Raw genomic sequence first — 17052 nt, 5'->3', positions numbered from 1 at the left:
AAATGGTCCGAGGGTTACTAAATTGGATGACATAGTTTGGTCCATATGTTTCCAGCTTGTAAAAAAGGAGTCTTCTCTTCTGCGAATCAACAGCATTATCTAGAGTATGTTTACTACCAACAAAGCATGTCAGCATCTCTTAAATTGCTATTAAAGCAAATCATATATGCAGTTTTTTTTTTTTTGCTCATTCTTGTTGTCATAGTTATTGCATTTCACCCTTGCAAAAGGAGAGTAGTATTGAAATCTACCCAGGCATATATTTACTACTGTTAAAGGAACAGTTCAGTGTGAAAATAAAAAAAACTGGGTAAATAGGCTGTGCAAAATAAAAAATGTTTCTAATATAGTTAGTTAGCCAAAAATGTATTGTATAAAGGCTGGAGTGACTGGATGTCTAACATAATAGCCAGAACACTACTTCCTGCTTTTCAGCTCTATAACTCTGAGCTAGTCAGCGACTTGAAGGGGGGCCACATGGTACATAACTCTTCAGTGAGTTTGCAATTGATCCTCAGTGTGCAGCTCAAAAGCAACAGATATGACCCATGTGCCCCCCCCCCCCCACAAGACACTGATTGGTTACTGCCTGGTAACCAATCAGTGTAAACCAAAAGAGCTGAAAAGCAGGAAGTAGTATACTGGCTAATATGTTAGACATCCAGTCACTCCAGCCTTTATACATTACATTTTTGCCTAACTAACTATATTAGAAACATTTTATTTTTTGCGCAGCCCATCTATTTACCCAGTTTTTATACTGAACAATTCCTTTAAAATAAAAACCCCTTGCAAAAGTAATGTAGTAGAAACCCTGTGTCCTCAAGATAAATTATTCCAGGCAGCAGTATTTCCCTGTGCAGCCAATTTCCCTTGGAAGTGGCAGTCGCTGCCAAGGGATACACTGATATGCAGTTGTTACAGGTTATAGAGATGGAAAGATAAATAGTGAAAGATTGGAGGAGTTAATGCTTTACAGGTTGATTTCTTCTATTCTTTTCCAACCATTTAAATATAAGCTTGTTGTTGTCGCTTCATGAATAATGATTCATAAATTAAATCAGTTGTTCACCTTTGAGTTAACTTTTAGTATGATACAGAGAGTGATATTCTTAGACAATTTGCAATTGGTTTTCATTTTCTACTATTTGAGTTTAGTTATTTAGCTTTTTATTCAGCAGCTCTCCAGTTTTCAATTTCAGCAATAGGATTTCTAAGGAACAAATGACCCTAGCAACCATGCATTGATTTTAATGGGAGACTGGTATGTGAATAGGAGAGGACCTGAATAGAAAGATAAGTAATAAAAAGTAGCAATAACAATACATTTGTTGCCTTACAGAGAGTTTGTTTTTTAGACGGAGACAGTGACCCTCATTCCAAAGCTGGAAAGAAGGCAAATAATTCAAAAACTATAAAAAATGAAAACTAACTGTAAAGTTGTATAGAACTGGCCATTCTATAACATACTAGTTGTTAAGGTAAAAGTGGACTGCCCTTTTAAAGGGCATAATAGCCCATAATGTGTGATATGGTTGACATGTGGTATTTGCCTGCCTGTTACATAGTTAGTTAGTTACATAGATACATAGTTAAATTGGGTTGAAAAAAGACAGTCCATCAAGTTCAACCCCTCCAAAAGAAAACCCAGCATCCATACACACCCCTCCCTACTTTTAATTAAAATTCTATATACCCATACCTATATTAACTATAGAGTTTAGTATCACAATAGCCTTTAATATTATGTCTGTCCAAAAAATCATCCAAGCCATTCTTAAAGGCATTAACTGAATCAGCCATCACAACATCACCCGGCAGTGCATTCCACAACCTCACTGTCCTGACTGTGAAGAACCCCCTACGTTGCTTCAAATGAAAGTTCTTTTCTTCTAGTCTAAAGGGGTGGCCTCTGGTACGGTGATCCACTTTATGGGTAAAAAGGTCCCCTGCCATTTGTCTATAATGTCCTCTAATGTACTTGTAAAGTGTAATCATGTCCCCTCGCAAGCGCCTTTTTTCAGGAGAAAACAACCCCAACCTTGACAGTCTACCCTCATAATTTAAGTCTTCCGTCCCTCTAACCAATTTAGTTGCACGTCTCTGCACTCTCTCCAGCTCATTTATATCCCTCTTAAGGACTGGAGTCCAAAAACTGCACTGCATACTCCAGATGAGGCCTCACCAGGGACCTATAAAGAGGCATTAATTATGTTTTCATCCCTTGAGTTAATGCCCTTTTTATGCAAGACAGAACTTTATTTGCTTTAGTAGCCACCAGAATGACACTGCCCAGAATTAGACAACGTGTTATCTACAAAGACCCCTAGATCCTTTTCATTTAAGGAAACTCCCAACACATTGCCATTTAGTGTATAACTTGCATTTTATATTATTTTGCCAAAGTGCATAACCTTGGCATTTATCAACATTGAACCTCATTTTCCAGTTTGCTGCCCAGTTTCAGTTTAGACAGATCACTTTGCAAAGTGGCAGCATCCTGCATGGAACCTATAGTTCTGCATAATTTAGTATCATCTGCAAAAATAGAAACAGTACTTTTAATGCCCACCTCCAGGTCATTAATAAACAAGTTGAAAAGCAAGGGACCTAGTACAGAGCCCTGCGGTACTCCACTAACAACCACTGGTTCCAATTAGAAAATGTTCCATTTACCACCACTCTTGTAGTCTATCTTTTAGCCAGTTCTCTATCCAGGTACAAATACTATGTTCCAGGCCAACATTCCTTAATTTAACCAGTAACCTTTTGTGTGGCACTGTATCAAATGCTTTAGCAAAGTCTAAGTAAATCACATCCACTGCCATCCCAGAATCGAGGGTCTCTACTTACATTCTCGTAAAAAGAAATTAAGTTAGTCTGGCAAGATCTATTACGCATTAAAAACCATGCTGGCACAAACTCATAGTATTATGATTTGCTATGAAGTCCAGTATCTTATCCTTTATTAACCCTTCGAAAAGCTTTCCTAATACTGACGTCAGACTAACTGCCCTATAGTTTTGAGGCTGAGAACGGGATCCTTTTTTGAATAGAGGCACCACATTAGCAATTCGCCAGTCTCTCGGCACAATGCCAGATCTCAATGAATCCTGAAAAATTAAGTAAAGAGGTTTGGCAATTACAGAGCTAAGCTCGCTAATTACCCTGGGATGAATACCATCTGGCCCTGGACCTTTGTTAATCTTAACATGTTCAAGTCTCTTTTGAATTTCTTCATGTGTGAACCATGCATCATTAGTTGTATTACTAGAATTGGGAGTGTTAAGAAGGAAACCTTCACTTACTGGTTCTTCATTTGTGTAGACAGATGAAAAATACGAGTTCAGAATCTGCGCTTTTATTTTGTTTTCATCAACCAGCTGACCCCCCTCTGATAGTAAGGGTCCCACCCCTTCCTGCTTCATTTTTTTACTATTGACATATTTAAAAAATAATTTTGGATTTTTTTTACTGCTTGCTGCAATATCCTTTTCTATAGCAATTTTAGCTTGCCTTATAGCTTCTTTGCATGATTTATTGGCCTCCTTGTACATTATAAATGTTTCGGCTGTACCAGCTAACTTGAAAGCCTTAAAAGCACGTCTTTTCTTACCCACCTCAACACCAACACTTCTATTGAACCAAAAAGGTTTTGCTTTGCAACGACGTTCCTTGCTTACAAGTGGAATATACTGACAAGTATATTTATTAAGCAGCATTTTAAAGACTTCCCATTTTTGTTCTGTGTTTAACCCTGTGAAAAGCATTTCCCACTTAATATGTTGCAGAGATGCCCTTATACTGTCAAAGTTTGCACGTCTGAAATTTAGTGTTATAGTTACTCCCTTATAGAATTGCTTCTGCAACAGAATCTCAAAGGAGACCATGTTATGATCACTATTCCCTAAATGCTCACCCACACAAATGTTGGAGATGAGTTCAGTATTGTTAGTTATTACAAGGTCCAAAAGAGAGTTATTCCTAGTAGGTTCTTGAACGAGCTGGAATAAAAAGTTGTCATTCAGCATATTTACAAACCTACTAGCTTTTTCTGTCTTAGCAACCCCATTACCCCAGTCAATGTCTGGATAATTGAAGTCACCCATAGCAACAACTTGACCCAGCTGTGAAGCCGCTTGTATCTGCAAGAGTAGCTGGGCTTCATACTCGACACTTATACGAGGTGGTTTATAGCATACACCAATGATAATTCTTTTTGATACCTTTTGCCCAGTCGAAATCTCTACCCAGAGTGATTCTACACCCTCACCAGTGCCAGCTATTTTTATTTCTTTAGCGCATGGCTTTAATTCAGGCTTTACATACAAACCCACTCCTCCACCCTTTTTAATCCCTCGGTCCCTCCTAAAAAGGGTGTAACCATTTAAATTCACAATCCAGTCACATGTTTCATCCCACCAGGTCTCAGTGATACCAATTATATCATAATTTTTAGAGCATGCAATTAATTCTAGGTCTCCCATTTTACCTGACAAACTCCGGCAATTTGCCAGCATACAGCGGAGGTTACTACTTTTACTTTTGAAATGTGCATTACTTAGTGAAGAATTATACGTTAAGTTAGTATTATTCTGTTTTCCTTGTAACAGAGGTACCTCCTTAGCTGGTAAACTGTATGCCCCCCTTACTCCTCCCCCATGACCCCTTACTAACCCCACTGCCCCGTCTACACTAGCTTCCCCATAATCCTTTCTCACCCACCCCCCCTTGCCTAGTTTAAACACTCCTCCAACCTCTTAGCCATTCTTTCCCCTAGCACCGCGGACCCCCCTTCCATTGAGGTGCAAACCGTCACGACTGTATAGGTTGTACCCCAACGAAAAGTCAGCCCAGTGCTCTAGGAACCCAAACCCTTCCTTCCTGCACCAAGACTTGAGCCACGCATTAAGCTCCCTAAACTCCCGCTGTTTTCCTAAACTTGCACGTGGCACAGGCAAAATTTCAGAAAAGATGACATTGGAAGACCTTTCCTTGATCTTAGAGCCTAGATCCCTGAAATCATTCTTTAAGGTCTTCCATCTACCATTCATTTTGTCATTAGTACCGATATGCACTAAGACAGCTGGGTCGTGCCCAGCCCCACCCAATAATTTGTCTATCCGATCAACCACATGCCGAACCCTGGCACCAGGTAGACAGCAAACTGTTCGGTTGTAGCGATCCGGACGACAAATTACCCTATCCACTTTCCTAATAATTGAGTCCCCTACAACCACAATCTGCTTAGGCCTGACTGTTGATTCTTGATACCAATGTTACTAACAAGGAAGAATGAGTAACAGGTAGGAGGGTGGGATTTTTTTTACAGTTTATTTCGGGAACAGTGGAGATAAAATGCATACAAATTGACTGCTTTTCACAGTTTTTTTCTTTAAAAAAAAAAATCTGCTTTCTTCTAGCTGTTAATCGATTTTGAAATTTGCTTCTTTGGCTCATTCACTGACATGACACTCGGTAAGTTTGGCTAGAAAGAAACTGAATAAAAAATGTGAAGTATGCCATGCATATGCTGTCCTTTACCAGCCTGCTCTGTGCATTTGAATTGTACAGGTATGGGATCCCTTATCTAGAAACCCATTATGCAGAAGTCTCAATTGCAGGTAGACCCTACCATCTCCCATCCAAATGTCGGGAAAACCCCTTCTACAGTAAACACCAGGTCCGATATGGGACCTGTTATTCAAAATACTTGTGACATAGTGTTTTCTGTAATTTAGATCTCCATACCTGAAATCTGGTAAAAAACATTAAATAAGCTGAATAGGATTGTTTTGCTACCTATATGAATTAATGCAGAATACCTACCTTCATGTACAAGGTATTGTCTTATTACAGAGAAAAGGGGAAGCAATTTTTAAATATTGTTAACTGTTTGCTTATGCTTTGTGTAGCAAGGTTTTTGTTTCTGAACTGTATTTATGTGCATATACATTCATTGGCAAAAATGATAGTAAATGTAAAAGAGTTTGTGTAGGTGCTATAATACAGGGGATATATTCATGTAAGAGAATGTAGGTTTTAGGTGGATAGATAAACAAGATGAAAGAATTTAGAGTAACAAATGTGCTGGTTTGGAAGTTGCAAAGGATATATAATCCACATACACAGAACACTGCTGCACACCACGCTTAAGGGGTAAGTCAACCCCAAAATAAAATGTGCCTAATAAAATAAAACCTTATTGTAAGCAACTTTCCAATCTACATTGATTAAATATTTTTATTTATTTTAAAGTAAAAACAATTGCTATTGAAAGCCGCATTTGCTTAACTCCTGTTTTACTGTTTAAACAATGTTGCAAAAGTCTTAGTTCCCCAGCAAAGACAGGTCTGTTAATCAGCCGCCTTGTCTTACATTGTATCAACAGTCTAAGCTACCAGGACATAGAATTAAAAAGGCACAAACACTGCTTTCAATAGCATGACATCTACAAATAACTTAAAAAACCATAGAAATTTTGTAATGAATGTATATTGCAAAGTTGCTTAGAATGCTTTCTTATGTCAATCAAAATGTTGCCACTTTTGAGCCACTTTTTATTACCTCAAAATATATTAAATAGCAGATACAAAATACAGGTATGGGGTCTATCATCTGGAATATGACCCTGGGGTTTTCCAGATAAGGGGTTTTTTTCTCCATAATTTGGATCACAATACTGTAAGCCTTCAAACAACTAGTTGTTTACAGATAGAAAGTCATTGGAAAAAGTAGTTATTTCTGGTGATCTATTTTCTATTTGTGATGGTTTTTCTAATATTAAAGTTTAATTTTTCACCTTCTGAAGCGGCTCTGGGAGGGGGCGTCGCCGACCCTGTAAACTATTCTAAATTGATACATTTAGTTGATACATTTCTTATCTTTGTCCCTGCAGAGCAGAATCTCTGGGTTTCATTACAGGCAGCTGTTAGACTTGATACAATAGTTGCTAATACTCCAGAGATGCTGCTGAGAAATGTATCAACTAAGGGGCAGATTTACTAAGCTCGAGTGAATTTTCGTAGTTAAAAAAGTTAAAATTTCAAAGTAATTTTTTGAATACTTCGACCATCGAGTAGGATACTACGACTTTGAATTTGCTTTGACTTCGATTCAAATAAAAATCGTTTGAATATTTGACCATTCGATAATCGAAGTACTGTCTCTTTAAAAAAAACTTTGACTTCATACTTTGCCAAATTAAAGCTACTGAAGTGCAATGTTAGCCTATGGGGACCTTCTACAGCACTTTTCTAAGTTTTTTTTTTTTTTATTATTGATCGAATAGAAACAGTACGATCGATCGCTAAAAATTGTTAGATTCAAACTATTTAATCGTACGATCATACGATTTCTATTCGATAGTTCGAATACACAAAATTTAGACCTTTTTTTAACTTTGTAATTCGATCCTTAGTAAATCTGACCCTAAATATTGCAAAATAGTAACCGTTTAGACTGCACCTGAATTACTGAGCTGCCAGACTCAAACACCAGAGACAGGAACATTCAACTTTAAAAGTAATTGAAAAAAGTCTTTATTTCTGGGGAACAATCTAAAAACAACTGAATTGAAAAGTGTGTTTGGAAGGTGAACAACCCCTTTAAATAAACCCGGTAGGATTCATGTAGCTTAGTTACCATCAAGTACAAGCTAGCGTATTATTATTATTATTATTACAGAGAAAAGGGAAATCCTTTTTAAAAAGTAAAATTATTTGCTTAAAAGAAACTCTCTGTGGTAGATGGCCTTTCTTTAATTCAGAGCTTTCTTAATAACAGGTTTCTATAAAGGCACACGGTTGAGTTCTTTTTATACAGGTTCTGCATTCTAATATCCACAACAAGGCGTTATTATATTTTATAATCCAAAAGTTCCAGTGAGTCATGAGACATCTCACCTGCCCAGCTCAACAAATTGTCAGAATCCCACTAAAAAGATTGTACTACTTAATTGGTGGTACAGGTATGGGACCTGTTATCCAAAATGCTTGGGACCTGGTGCTTTCCAGATAACAGATCTTTTTGTAATTTGGATCTTCATACCTGAAGTCTACTAGAAATTCATGTAAACATTAAATAACCCCAATAGTCTGGTTTTGCTTCCAACAAGGATTAATTATATCTTTGTTGGGATCAAGTACAAGCTACTGTTTTAGTGTTACAGAGAAAAAAATTGGATTATTTAAATAAAAGGGAGTCAATGGGAGACCTTTTCCCGTCATTCGGAGCTTTCTGGATAACTGGTTTCCAGATAATGAATTCCATACCTGTATTAACAATCTACTGTATATTGCTTTCCCTGCATTCCTCCATATCAACAGATTAAATAACAATTGCACCCAAGGTGTACCCAATTTTAGAGAATCCAGAGAATTTCACATAGATTGCCCACTACAGATAAACTGACAGGCCATAGTTGCCAAGTTGAAAGACCTTTTATACCCCTGAATACTGGAATAGTGCTGATGGCTCAAAACTATGCAGGCCAATCAATACAATCCAAGATGTGACATCCTTCCAGGGGGTCTGCAATGGGACAGATTTAGGGGGTTATTTATCAAAGGTTTAGTTTTGGAGCATTTTTTAGACTTCAAATGAACTAACTCCTCAAATGTGAACAACTCTAATTAGTGTATTTGGGGTGAAAAACTGAAATTGATCATGTTTTCGGCGAAAAAAAAACACTATAATTGCTTGAATTGATCGAGTTTTTGAGCGAAACCCACAGAAAAGACTCGAGCATCATGAAGGCTATTAACATCTTCAAATGTTTTAAGGGATCTCTGCCATTGGACTCCTACATGACCTCGATAGGTTTTAGATGGTGTATTTTCGGATTTAAGGTATTACAAGCTTCTGGGTATAATAAATCTTGAAAAATTTGTTTTTTTTTTTCATTTTTCATTTTTTTTTTTATTCCCAAAAATTCAAGTTTTGGCGAAAAAAATACCCTTAAAGGACCAGTAACATCAAATTTTTTTTCTTCAAAATTCGTTAGTATAGAACCAAAAAAACACACCAAAGCAAATAAAACTTTTAAATTGCAGAGCCTTTATTAAGAGATAACTTACCAAAATGCCACTTCTGCTCCTCTTGTAAAACGGCGAAAGGGCGACCATCCATGCAGCGGTATTTGATTTCTTCTCCCTGGCTATTCTAGTGACAGTTGGGGGAAGGCCGTCAGGGAGAGCTTATTGAGGCTGCGAGATAAAGGAGTGACGCGCTGGATAGTGAGGAAAGCTGTGAGAGAGGAGAAGAGCAGAGGGAGGAAGTCGAGTGAAGCTGGCCTGAGAGAAAGCGGAGAGACTGCAGCAGATGTGGAAGCTGCCTGCAGTTTGATCTGCTCATCACGTGTGCTTGGGGCGGAAACCTGGCACTGACTTTTTTACGAGCATTTACTATGAGTTATCACCGTATTAGCTCAGATCCCGGCTGTCAGCCAGTCCATGCCTTACGTCAGGGCACAGTCTCTGCAACCTGTATATCAGATCTCCAGACATGCGTGCATTACAGGCCCCAACACAAGGGGTTAATTTTAGTCAGTATACAGCCCACCCGTTGCTCCCCTCCTGCCTTTACTCATTGAAAAGCAGCTTTCTAATGCCGGAGGTAACATGGCCTATCAGCCAGCCACCAAGTGCAACTCCCGAGTCTGTGCCCCAGAACACTCAGGTCTCGCACAATGATTGGGCCGACTTGCTAAATAATAATTAAAGTTCCATTTCATTCTGTGTAGCGAACTGGGCGCATTGATCAGCATTAGACAGCCGTATCCACCCCTTGTATGCCTGTGGTTCGGCGCTCTGAATAGGGGAAGTGCTGCAGAGCGGAGCTCAGCCTCCTTCACATACTTTCACTAGAATAGCCAGGGGGAAGAAATCAAATACCGCTGCATCGATGGTCGCCATTTTGCTGTTTTAGAAGAGGAGTTTTGGTAAGTTCTCTCTTAATAAAGGCTTTGCAATTTTAAAAGTTTTATTTGCTTTGGTGTTTATTTTTCGTTCTATACTAACGAATTTTGAAGAAAAAAAATTTGATGTTACTGGTCCTTTAAACTTGAATTTTTCATGGAAAAAAACAACTCGGCCGTTGATAAATAACCCCCTATATGTTGATAAATGTAAGGTTATGCATCTGAGATAAGGTAAAAATATGTAGCCACTTATATGCTTAATGGGAATAAGTTTGACAAGTCCATGTTGGACGGAGACCATAGAGACTTGTGGGTAATAAACAGAAATTATGTCATCTTTGTTCATTTTAATATACTTGAACAACAATCTGTATTTAAATGTAAATATCCAGTTATCTAGTGATCATTTTGCGCACACACACAAAGAAAAAGAATTAGCCAGGTCATATGAAGCAAGTGTTCAATTCTGCATTAAAATAAGTTAGACGGATGTCAGGATTGGTTGGTGTTCCTGCACATAGCCTGGATGCATAAAGAACACCAATGTTCTGAATTAGGTTCTATATTCTTTAACACCAAGAATTAAAAAAACACAGTGAAGTTAAATGGGAAGTTACATGATATGCAAACAATGCAGTGAGGAAATTGCCAACCAAAAGGTTAAAGGGGTGGTTCACCTTTAATTTAACTTGTAGTATGTTATAGAATGACCAATTGCAAATTTGCAATTGGTCATTTTTTTTTAAATTATTTTCCTTTTTCTCCTGACTCCTACCAGCTTTCATATGGGGGTCACTGATCCCATCCAAAAAGCAAATGCTCTATATGGCTATTGTTACTTTTTATTACTCCTCTTTCTATTCAGGACCTTTCATATTCCAGTCTTACTCAAATCAATGTATGGTTGCTAGAGTAATTTGGACCCTAGCGACCAGATTGCTGAAATGCCAAACTAGAAAGCTGCCGAATAAAAATCAAAATAACTCAAAAACCACAAATAATAACAAATGAAAACCTATTCCAAATTGTCTGAGAGTATCACTCTACATCCTACTAAAAGTTCATTTTAAGGAGAACAACCCCTTTAAGAATATCCATTTAAAACGACTTCCGTGAAAAAGACGCTATTGTTATTCATACACGGAGTGTCTTGACGTCGGCATACAGCATGGGATGTGAGTCTGGAATAGAGGTGCACTGTTCTATTGTTAAAATCCATTTCTTGTGTACAGACTTAAGAGTCCACACAGTTTTCACGTTACATGTACAAAAGAGTTCCCATAGGTGCACATGACATGTGCTGATGTCACAATGGAGTGATGTTCTAAAACCAGTAGGAAATTACCATTTCTGATGGAGAAGGAAACAAATAATCTTTATGTTTTATATTTTAACGGAGTTACAGAATTACATTTGTGACTGTGGTATCGCCCTGTTGTTTACAGATGATCTTGAGTGGATGGTGTCTGAGTGTGGAGCCACTGTGGTGAAAAAACTTCAGTTCTTTAAAAAGAAACACGTAAGTATTGCAATATGTGCATGTAAAGATTTATCTGATGGGTTTGAAAAGAATGAATACAAACCTGAAAGAGGGAGCCTTGTTCTGTGAAGTTTTTCAACGTACGACATTTTACTCCTTACAAACATTAATTATTTTTCTTTAATGTATGCTTTCAGGATATTCTTTTCCTTTTTAATACCAGTCATGGCAATTTGATGTATGAATTGTATCTGCCTTTAACCATATTCATACTTAGGATCATGCATAGGTTGCATATAAATCTAGGCAGAATTGCTCTGGTTGGGACCTTATGGTTTATGACCTTAAAGGAGAACTCAACCCCCCCCACACAAACCTCTACCCAGTACCCTACATATCCCCCTTCCCGCTCCCCCACGCCCGCATAGGTGATAACATCTACAAATAACCCTAATCCTATACTTGTCTATAAGCGTAGAGTAAACTCAGAGGAGCTCATGGGTTCCATCTTCCGGCTCTTCTGTATTCTTCGGGTCCTTTTCCTTCCCTTCGGCGCACTTTTGGCGCATGTGCAGTTGCTATGAAACGGAAGACTGCTCCAACTGCATATGTGCCAATATGGCGCTCACTTCCCGGAGAAATATGAAGAGACAGAAGATGGCACCCACGCGCTCTGCTGCACTTACTCTGCACTTATACAGTAGGTGAGTAAAGGATTAGGGGCACTTATAGATGTTATCACATATGTGGGGGGACAGCAGGGAGGGGGCACTATGTAGGTTACTGGGTAGGGGTTTTTATTGGTGGGGGGTTGAGTTCTCCTTAAAAGGGGACCCATCATCCAAAAAAATATTACAAATCCTATTTTATCACATTAGTTAAATGAACTTTAATTACACTATATAAATTATTTGAATTTTGCTTCCTTCAGTCTGGGATTTCAAAATTATAGCAAGTAGGCAGCAGCCATTTTGTGCACACTATTAAGGCAAGCCTTGCATCATCTGAGAATCTTGTTTGTGCACCAGAATGGGGGACCCGGTGTCCATCCCCATGTCCTGGCTACACAATTTAATGGTTAAGAGAACGGGGGAATGTGGGGAGTGCAGTGACATCTATGAAGCGCTGAACGGAAAGTGAAAGTAATTTTCTGCCCCGCCTCTATGCCTAAGGCATAGAGGAGGGGCAAACCATATTTGACTGACAGCTGAGATTTTTAAATGAGCTTACAACAGCTATGAATGCTTTAATAAAAAATAGAAATTGGATTTCATGTTTAATTTGAAAAGGACTTTTATTACACAGATTTTTGTGTCTGGGTGACAGGTCCAGGAGACTGAAAGGTCTCCATCTTTTATTCTCCCATTTATCCCATACTAATTCTAGCAGGGTGCATGCACAGTACAGAAATCTTATCTACTTGCACCCTGGACAAAAGGAATTTCTATGCAAGGAACTGGTTATTTTTTTAAAGGCGAATGAACATTAAAATCAGTGGGAGTAATAGCTTTCCTGATGACCTGGGGCAGTGCTCCTGTTTGACAAAAACTGCACCAGCCTGGGGTATTTCTGTAGAAGTACATTATTACCATCATCTTCACCCTACCCCAACGTTGCTAGTTAGTAAGGCTGTCTACTGCTCCACTGTGTAAAAGAATCTTTAAACGGATTTCTAACATTTACATTTCATTGTAGAATGTGACATTGCTTGTGATTGTGCAACCTGATGCTAGTACAGAAGTCCGAGATTATACTGGTAAGATTCAGCCTGTTTGATATAATCTAAGAAACAGCTAGCGCTGTCAAATATTTTGTTTTGTGTATTAAGTCCATATATTTTACAAGAGTGGGGTGTGTATGTATATGTATATATATATATATATATATATATATATATATATATATATATATATATATATATATATATATATATATATATATATATATATATATATACACACACACACTGATAATCAAACCTATCCTAAATAATTCATATAGTGAGATTCAAATGCACAAATAGGTTCCTTGGCAAAACAGTCCTACTGAGTTTAATTTGTTTAAATTATGATTTTTTTTTTTTTTCTAGTAAACTTAAGGTATGGAGATCTAAATTATGGAACGACCCATTATCTAGAAAGCTCCAAATTACAGGAAGGTCATCTCCCATAGACACCATAGTCACATAGTTTAAATTGGGTTGAAAAAAGACAAAGTCCATAAAGTTCAACCCCTCCAAATGAAAACCCAGCATCCATACACACACCCCTCCCTACCATTATAACCTGTTTCCTTTTTCTCTTAAATAATAAAACAGTACCTGGGACTTGTTCCCAGCTAAGATATAATTAAACCTTATAGCAGGCAAAATAATCCTGTTGGGTTTAATTCATGTTTGAATTATATTTGATAGATTTAAAGGGATACTGTCATGGGAAAACATTTTTTTCAAAATGAATCCATTAATATTGCTGCTCCAGCAAACAGCAGGAGGGTAACCAGGTAACAGCTCCCTGGTAGATCTCAGAACGGCACTCAATAGTAAAAATCCATGTCCCATTGTGACTCCTTCAGTAACATTGAGAGGAGAAACAATAGCCTATCAGAAAGCAGTTCCACAGTGCAGCACGGCTTTTTCTGAAGTCCAACTCTATCAGATGTACCCACTCACATGCACAGTCCCTCTCTAGTCCCTGACCCCTCATCCATCAAATGCCAAACAATATCAGGGTTCTTTGTATTAAGCGCAAGATCAACTGTGTGTTTATTTTTAAGACCAAACTTAGACATCTTGCTGCACGTACTGAATTACGTAAGTGTTTTTACTAGACGCTTGGGCGACCCCCCGCCAGAGCTGGTCAGCTGGTCTAGAAGGTGAAAAATGACACTTCACAAATAGAAACTAGAAAGTAATTGGAAGAAGTTTTTTCTGGTGATCTATCTGAAAACAACTAGCTGTTTGAAGGTGAACAACCCCTTTAATAGCCTTTTTGACCTGCAAGTTGTTTTTTTTTTTTTATTATTATTTTTTTTTTGGTGAGAAAAACTTGATTCATCTATTTTCTTAACCTCTTGGTCGAATTGTGAGTATTTTGAATTTAAAAAAATTCGACCTTTGATATATGGGCCTCTACATGTATTGTTTACATCAGGGGACCCTAACATTTTTTTACCCATGAGCCACAGTCCAATGTAAAGAGTTGGTGAGCAACACAAGCATGAAAAAGGTTTCTGAGGGTTCCAAATGAGGACAGTAATTGGCTATTTGGTAGCTTCATGTGGACTGGCACCCTACAGGATGTAAACATTGTTTTTTTTTGCATCTAAAGCTTGCCTTCAAGCCTATAATTCAAAACCAGAAGAACATCAAACCAGCCCTCTTTCTTTTTCTCCTGACAACTTCCTCCACCACATTGTGGTCAGACTGGTTGGAAACTGACCAACAGGTGGCGGCATTGTAACAAAATTCATTCATATAAATCGTATACGTATCCTTTAATATCTTGTTAAGAGATTTCATTGGTGTAATTATTGTATGCTCAAGCAAGATGCTATATTAATTACCCTTTGTTTATATCTGTCTTTGATTACAGAGATCAGGAAGAAGCACAAGGCACTAGTAGTGACGCGTGAGTGGTTAATGGACAGTGTTGCTACTTACAGACTTCAGAAGTTTGATGCTTACCTTGCATAAAATCACAGTGGAACTGGCCGGTTATGATACGCGTCTAGCTCTTATCCTTTCACTATCTACAAGTGCCTTCTTTACATTCTTATATAATTCGCTGTCTACCGAAATGCACTGATATAAGCTGTGTTAGCATCTTCATCACAACAGGTTTGAAGAGAACAGTTAGGATGGGGTTCTCACAAAAGTTTTTGATGCTCTAGTTAAAGGAATGTTTGCCTAGGAGCAACAAAAAACCTTATAAGGAGGAAGATCGAGCTTCTATCAGATTCCATTACACAGTTTAGTTGGTTACTATGGCCTAAGCTTTTGAGTCTGGCCCCTATGTGGAGACCTGAAGCAGTGGCACGAGGACTTAGCCTTTAGGTGATTTAGGGTAAAGTGTGTAGACTTCCTAAGTGCTGTCCTATATCTGAATGTCTTGCTTGAAGTCTGGTTCGGGTGAGATTAGAAGACAATGCCTATTTGTTCTAGAAACTGAAATCCAAGCTTGAAGTCCAGTTAGAGAAAGATTAGGGGACAATGTAAGTTTGTTCTAGATATGCCTAAAAGCCCAGTTTGAAGTCTAGTAATAGTGAAGTTTGGGGAGAATGCAGTTTGTTCTCTGAGATATACCTGAAAGCCCAGCCTGAAGATAAATTAGTGTGAAGATTTAGGTGAAACCATTTTCAGATCTAGATATTGTAACTATGGCTTAATAGCCAATATTTTCATATATCTCTAACCTTGTAAGTATTGACCAAAGGTTGGACTCCAGTGTGAACTAGAACGGAAGCTCCAACAAGCTCTGTCATATTCTATGTAACCTTGAATTTAATGTCTAAGCTGGCGTGCAGAGTATCCCATATGGACAAGAGCAAGCAAACTGGATTTTCCTAGACTTTGTTCACTGTACAACAGTATGCATACTAGAGGAATAGATGGCCAGACAGAGGTCAGGTAATAAAGAACCTTCTTCCATCTATAGCCAGATATGGGTGCATAACTTCATAATTCAGGATCACCCCCCCCCCCTACCAAGTGCCTAACTGAACTTTATATTTGGATGTATAATCTAATACTGTATGTTTAATGTCTGCATATAGTTAATCGTGCTCTAATCTCATCTCGTAGTTCATGTAAAACAGGAAAATTTTAAGCAGCACAGTTTTAATTCAACAAAAATTTCCAACAAAGTTCTTACATTGTCAGGCTTGAGATGGTTTTATCTAGCTGTGCATAGGTAACACCACTGCAAGTTATTACCATGCTGCTCCGAAATACGTGCAATTCACCACCATAGTTCCAAATAAAAAGCAGAATATGCTCTCCTAATGTGCTTGGATGGTTTTATTTTTCTTTCATTTTTTGTTATTGTATATTTTAAACTTGAGTAGCAACGAAACAAAAAAAAAAAATCAATACAAAGTATGGGAATTCAGGTCTTCATTACAGTACTGGAGAACTGAATTATATTGACTAGACTGACCAAGGGGAGTGGAAGGAAGCTGGTTTGAGTATCTACTGGCTTAATTTTCTCAAATTGAAGGGGGTATAAAAGGTCTGTAACAATTATTCTACATCTTATTTATAACAGATTCAGAACTGATATGGAGCACGGAACTACACACCAATATACAGTACCAACACCATCAAAGGCTGTAATAAGTTATTCATGGTGCCCTGAAGTAGTTTCATCCTTTAAGGAAGGTTGTAGGGATTTATTATATCATTTTCTTCCCCCTTCTTATTTATTATTTTTATGCATTATTTATATGGGTAGGTTTTTGCTTTTGGCTCTTCCCAATCCTCATTCGTGGCTCTGAAGGTTAAGAGTTGAAACATTGTTTGAAGAAGCTGTGTCAGGCTATTAAGGGTATTTATATAAAGGGGGCCTTTCAATAATCTCTGATGCTTTACTCACTGTTCAATCATTCCAGCCGACACAAGGCCATCTGTTTAGATTAAAAAAAGGTTTTCTATAGT

The 17052-nt window shown here is 37.9% G+C and overlaps 1 protein-coding gene across 2 annotated transcripts in view; it reads left to right on the top strand.

Moving 5' to 3' along the window:
* Window positions 1-16467, top strand: part of brca1.L (breast cancer 1 L homeolog) — a 55651-nt gene extending 39184 nt beyond the window's left edge. The window contains exons 20-24 of one of the 2 annotated variants that reach the window (XR_001933029.2): window positions 5424-5478; window positions 11365-11438; window positions 13095-13155; window positions 14993-15832; window positions 15863-16401. Coding sequence is in view for 1 of the 2 variants with exons in the window: in NM_001090779.1 (NP_001084248.1) it covers window positions 5424-5478; window positions 11365-11438; window positions 13095-13155; window positions 14993-15093 (291 nt within the window). In the remaining variant the exon portion in view is untranslated. 2 annotated transcript variants of the gene reach the window in all.
* The last annotated feature ends 585 nt before the right edge of the window (window positions 16468-17052 follow it).

Source organism: Xenopus laevis, chromosome 9_10L (assembly GCF_017654675.1).
Source record: "Xenopus laevis strain J_2021 chromosome 9_10L, Xenopus_laevis_v10.1, whole genome shotgun sequence".
NCBI lineage: Eukaryota > Metazoa > Chordata > Amphibia > Anura > Pipidae > Xenopus > Xenopus laevis.
This window is presented reverse-complemented; position numbering and strand designations above follow the sequence as displayed.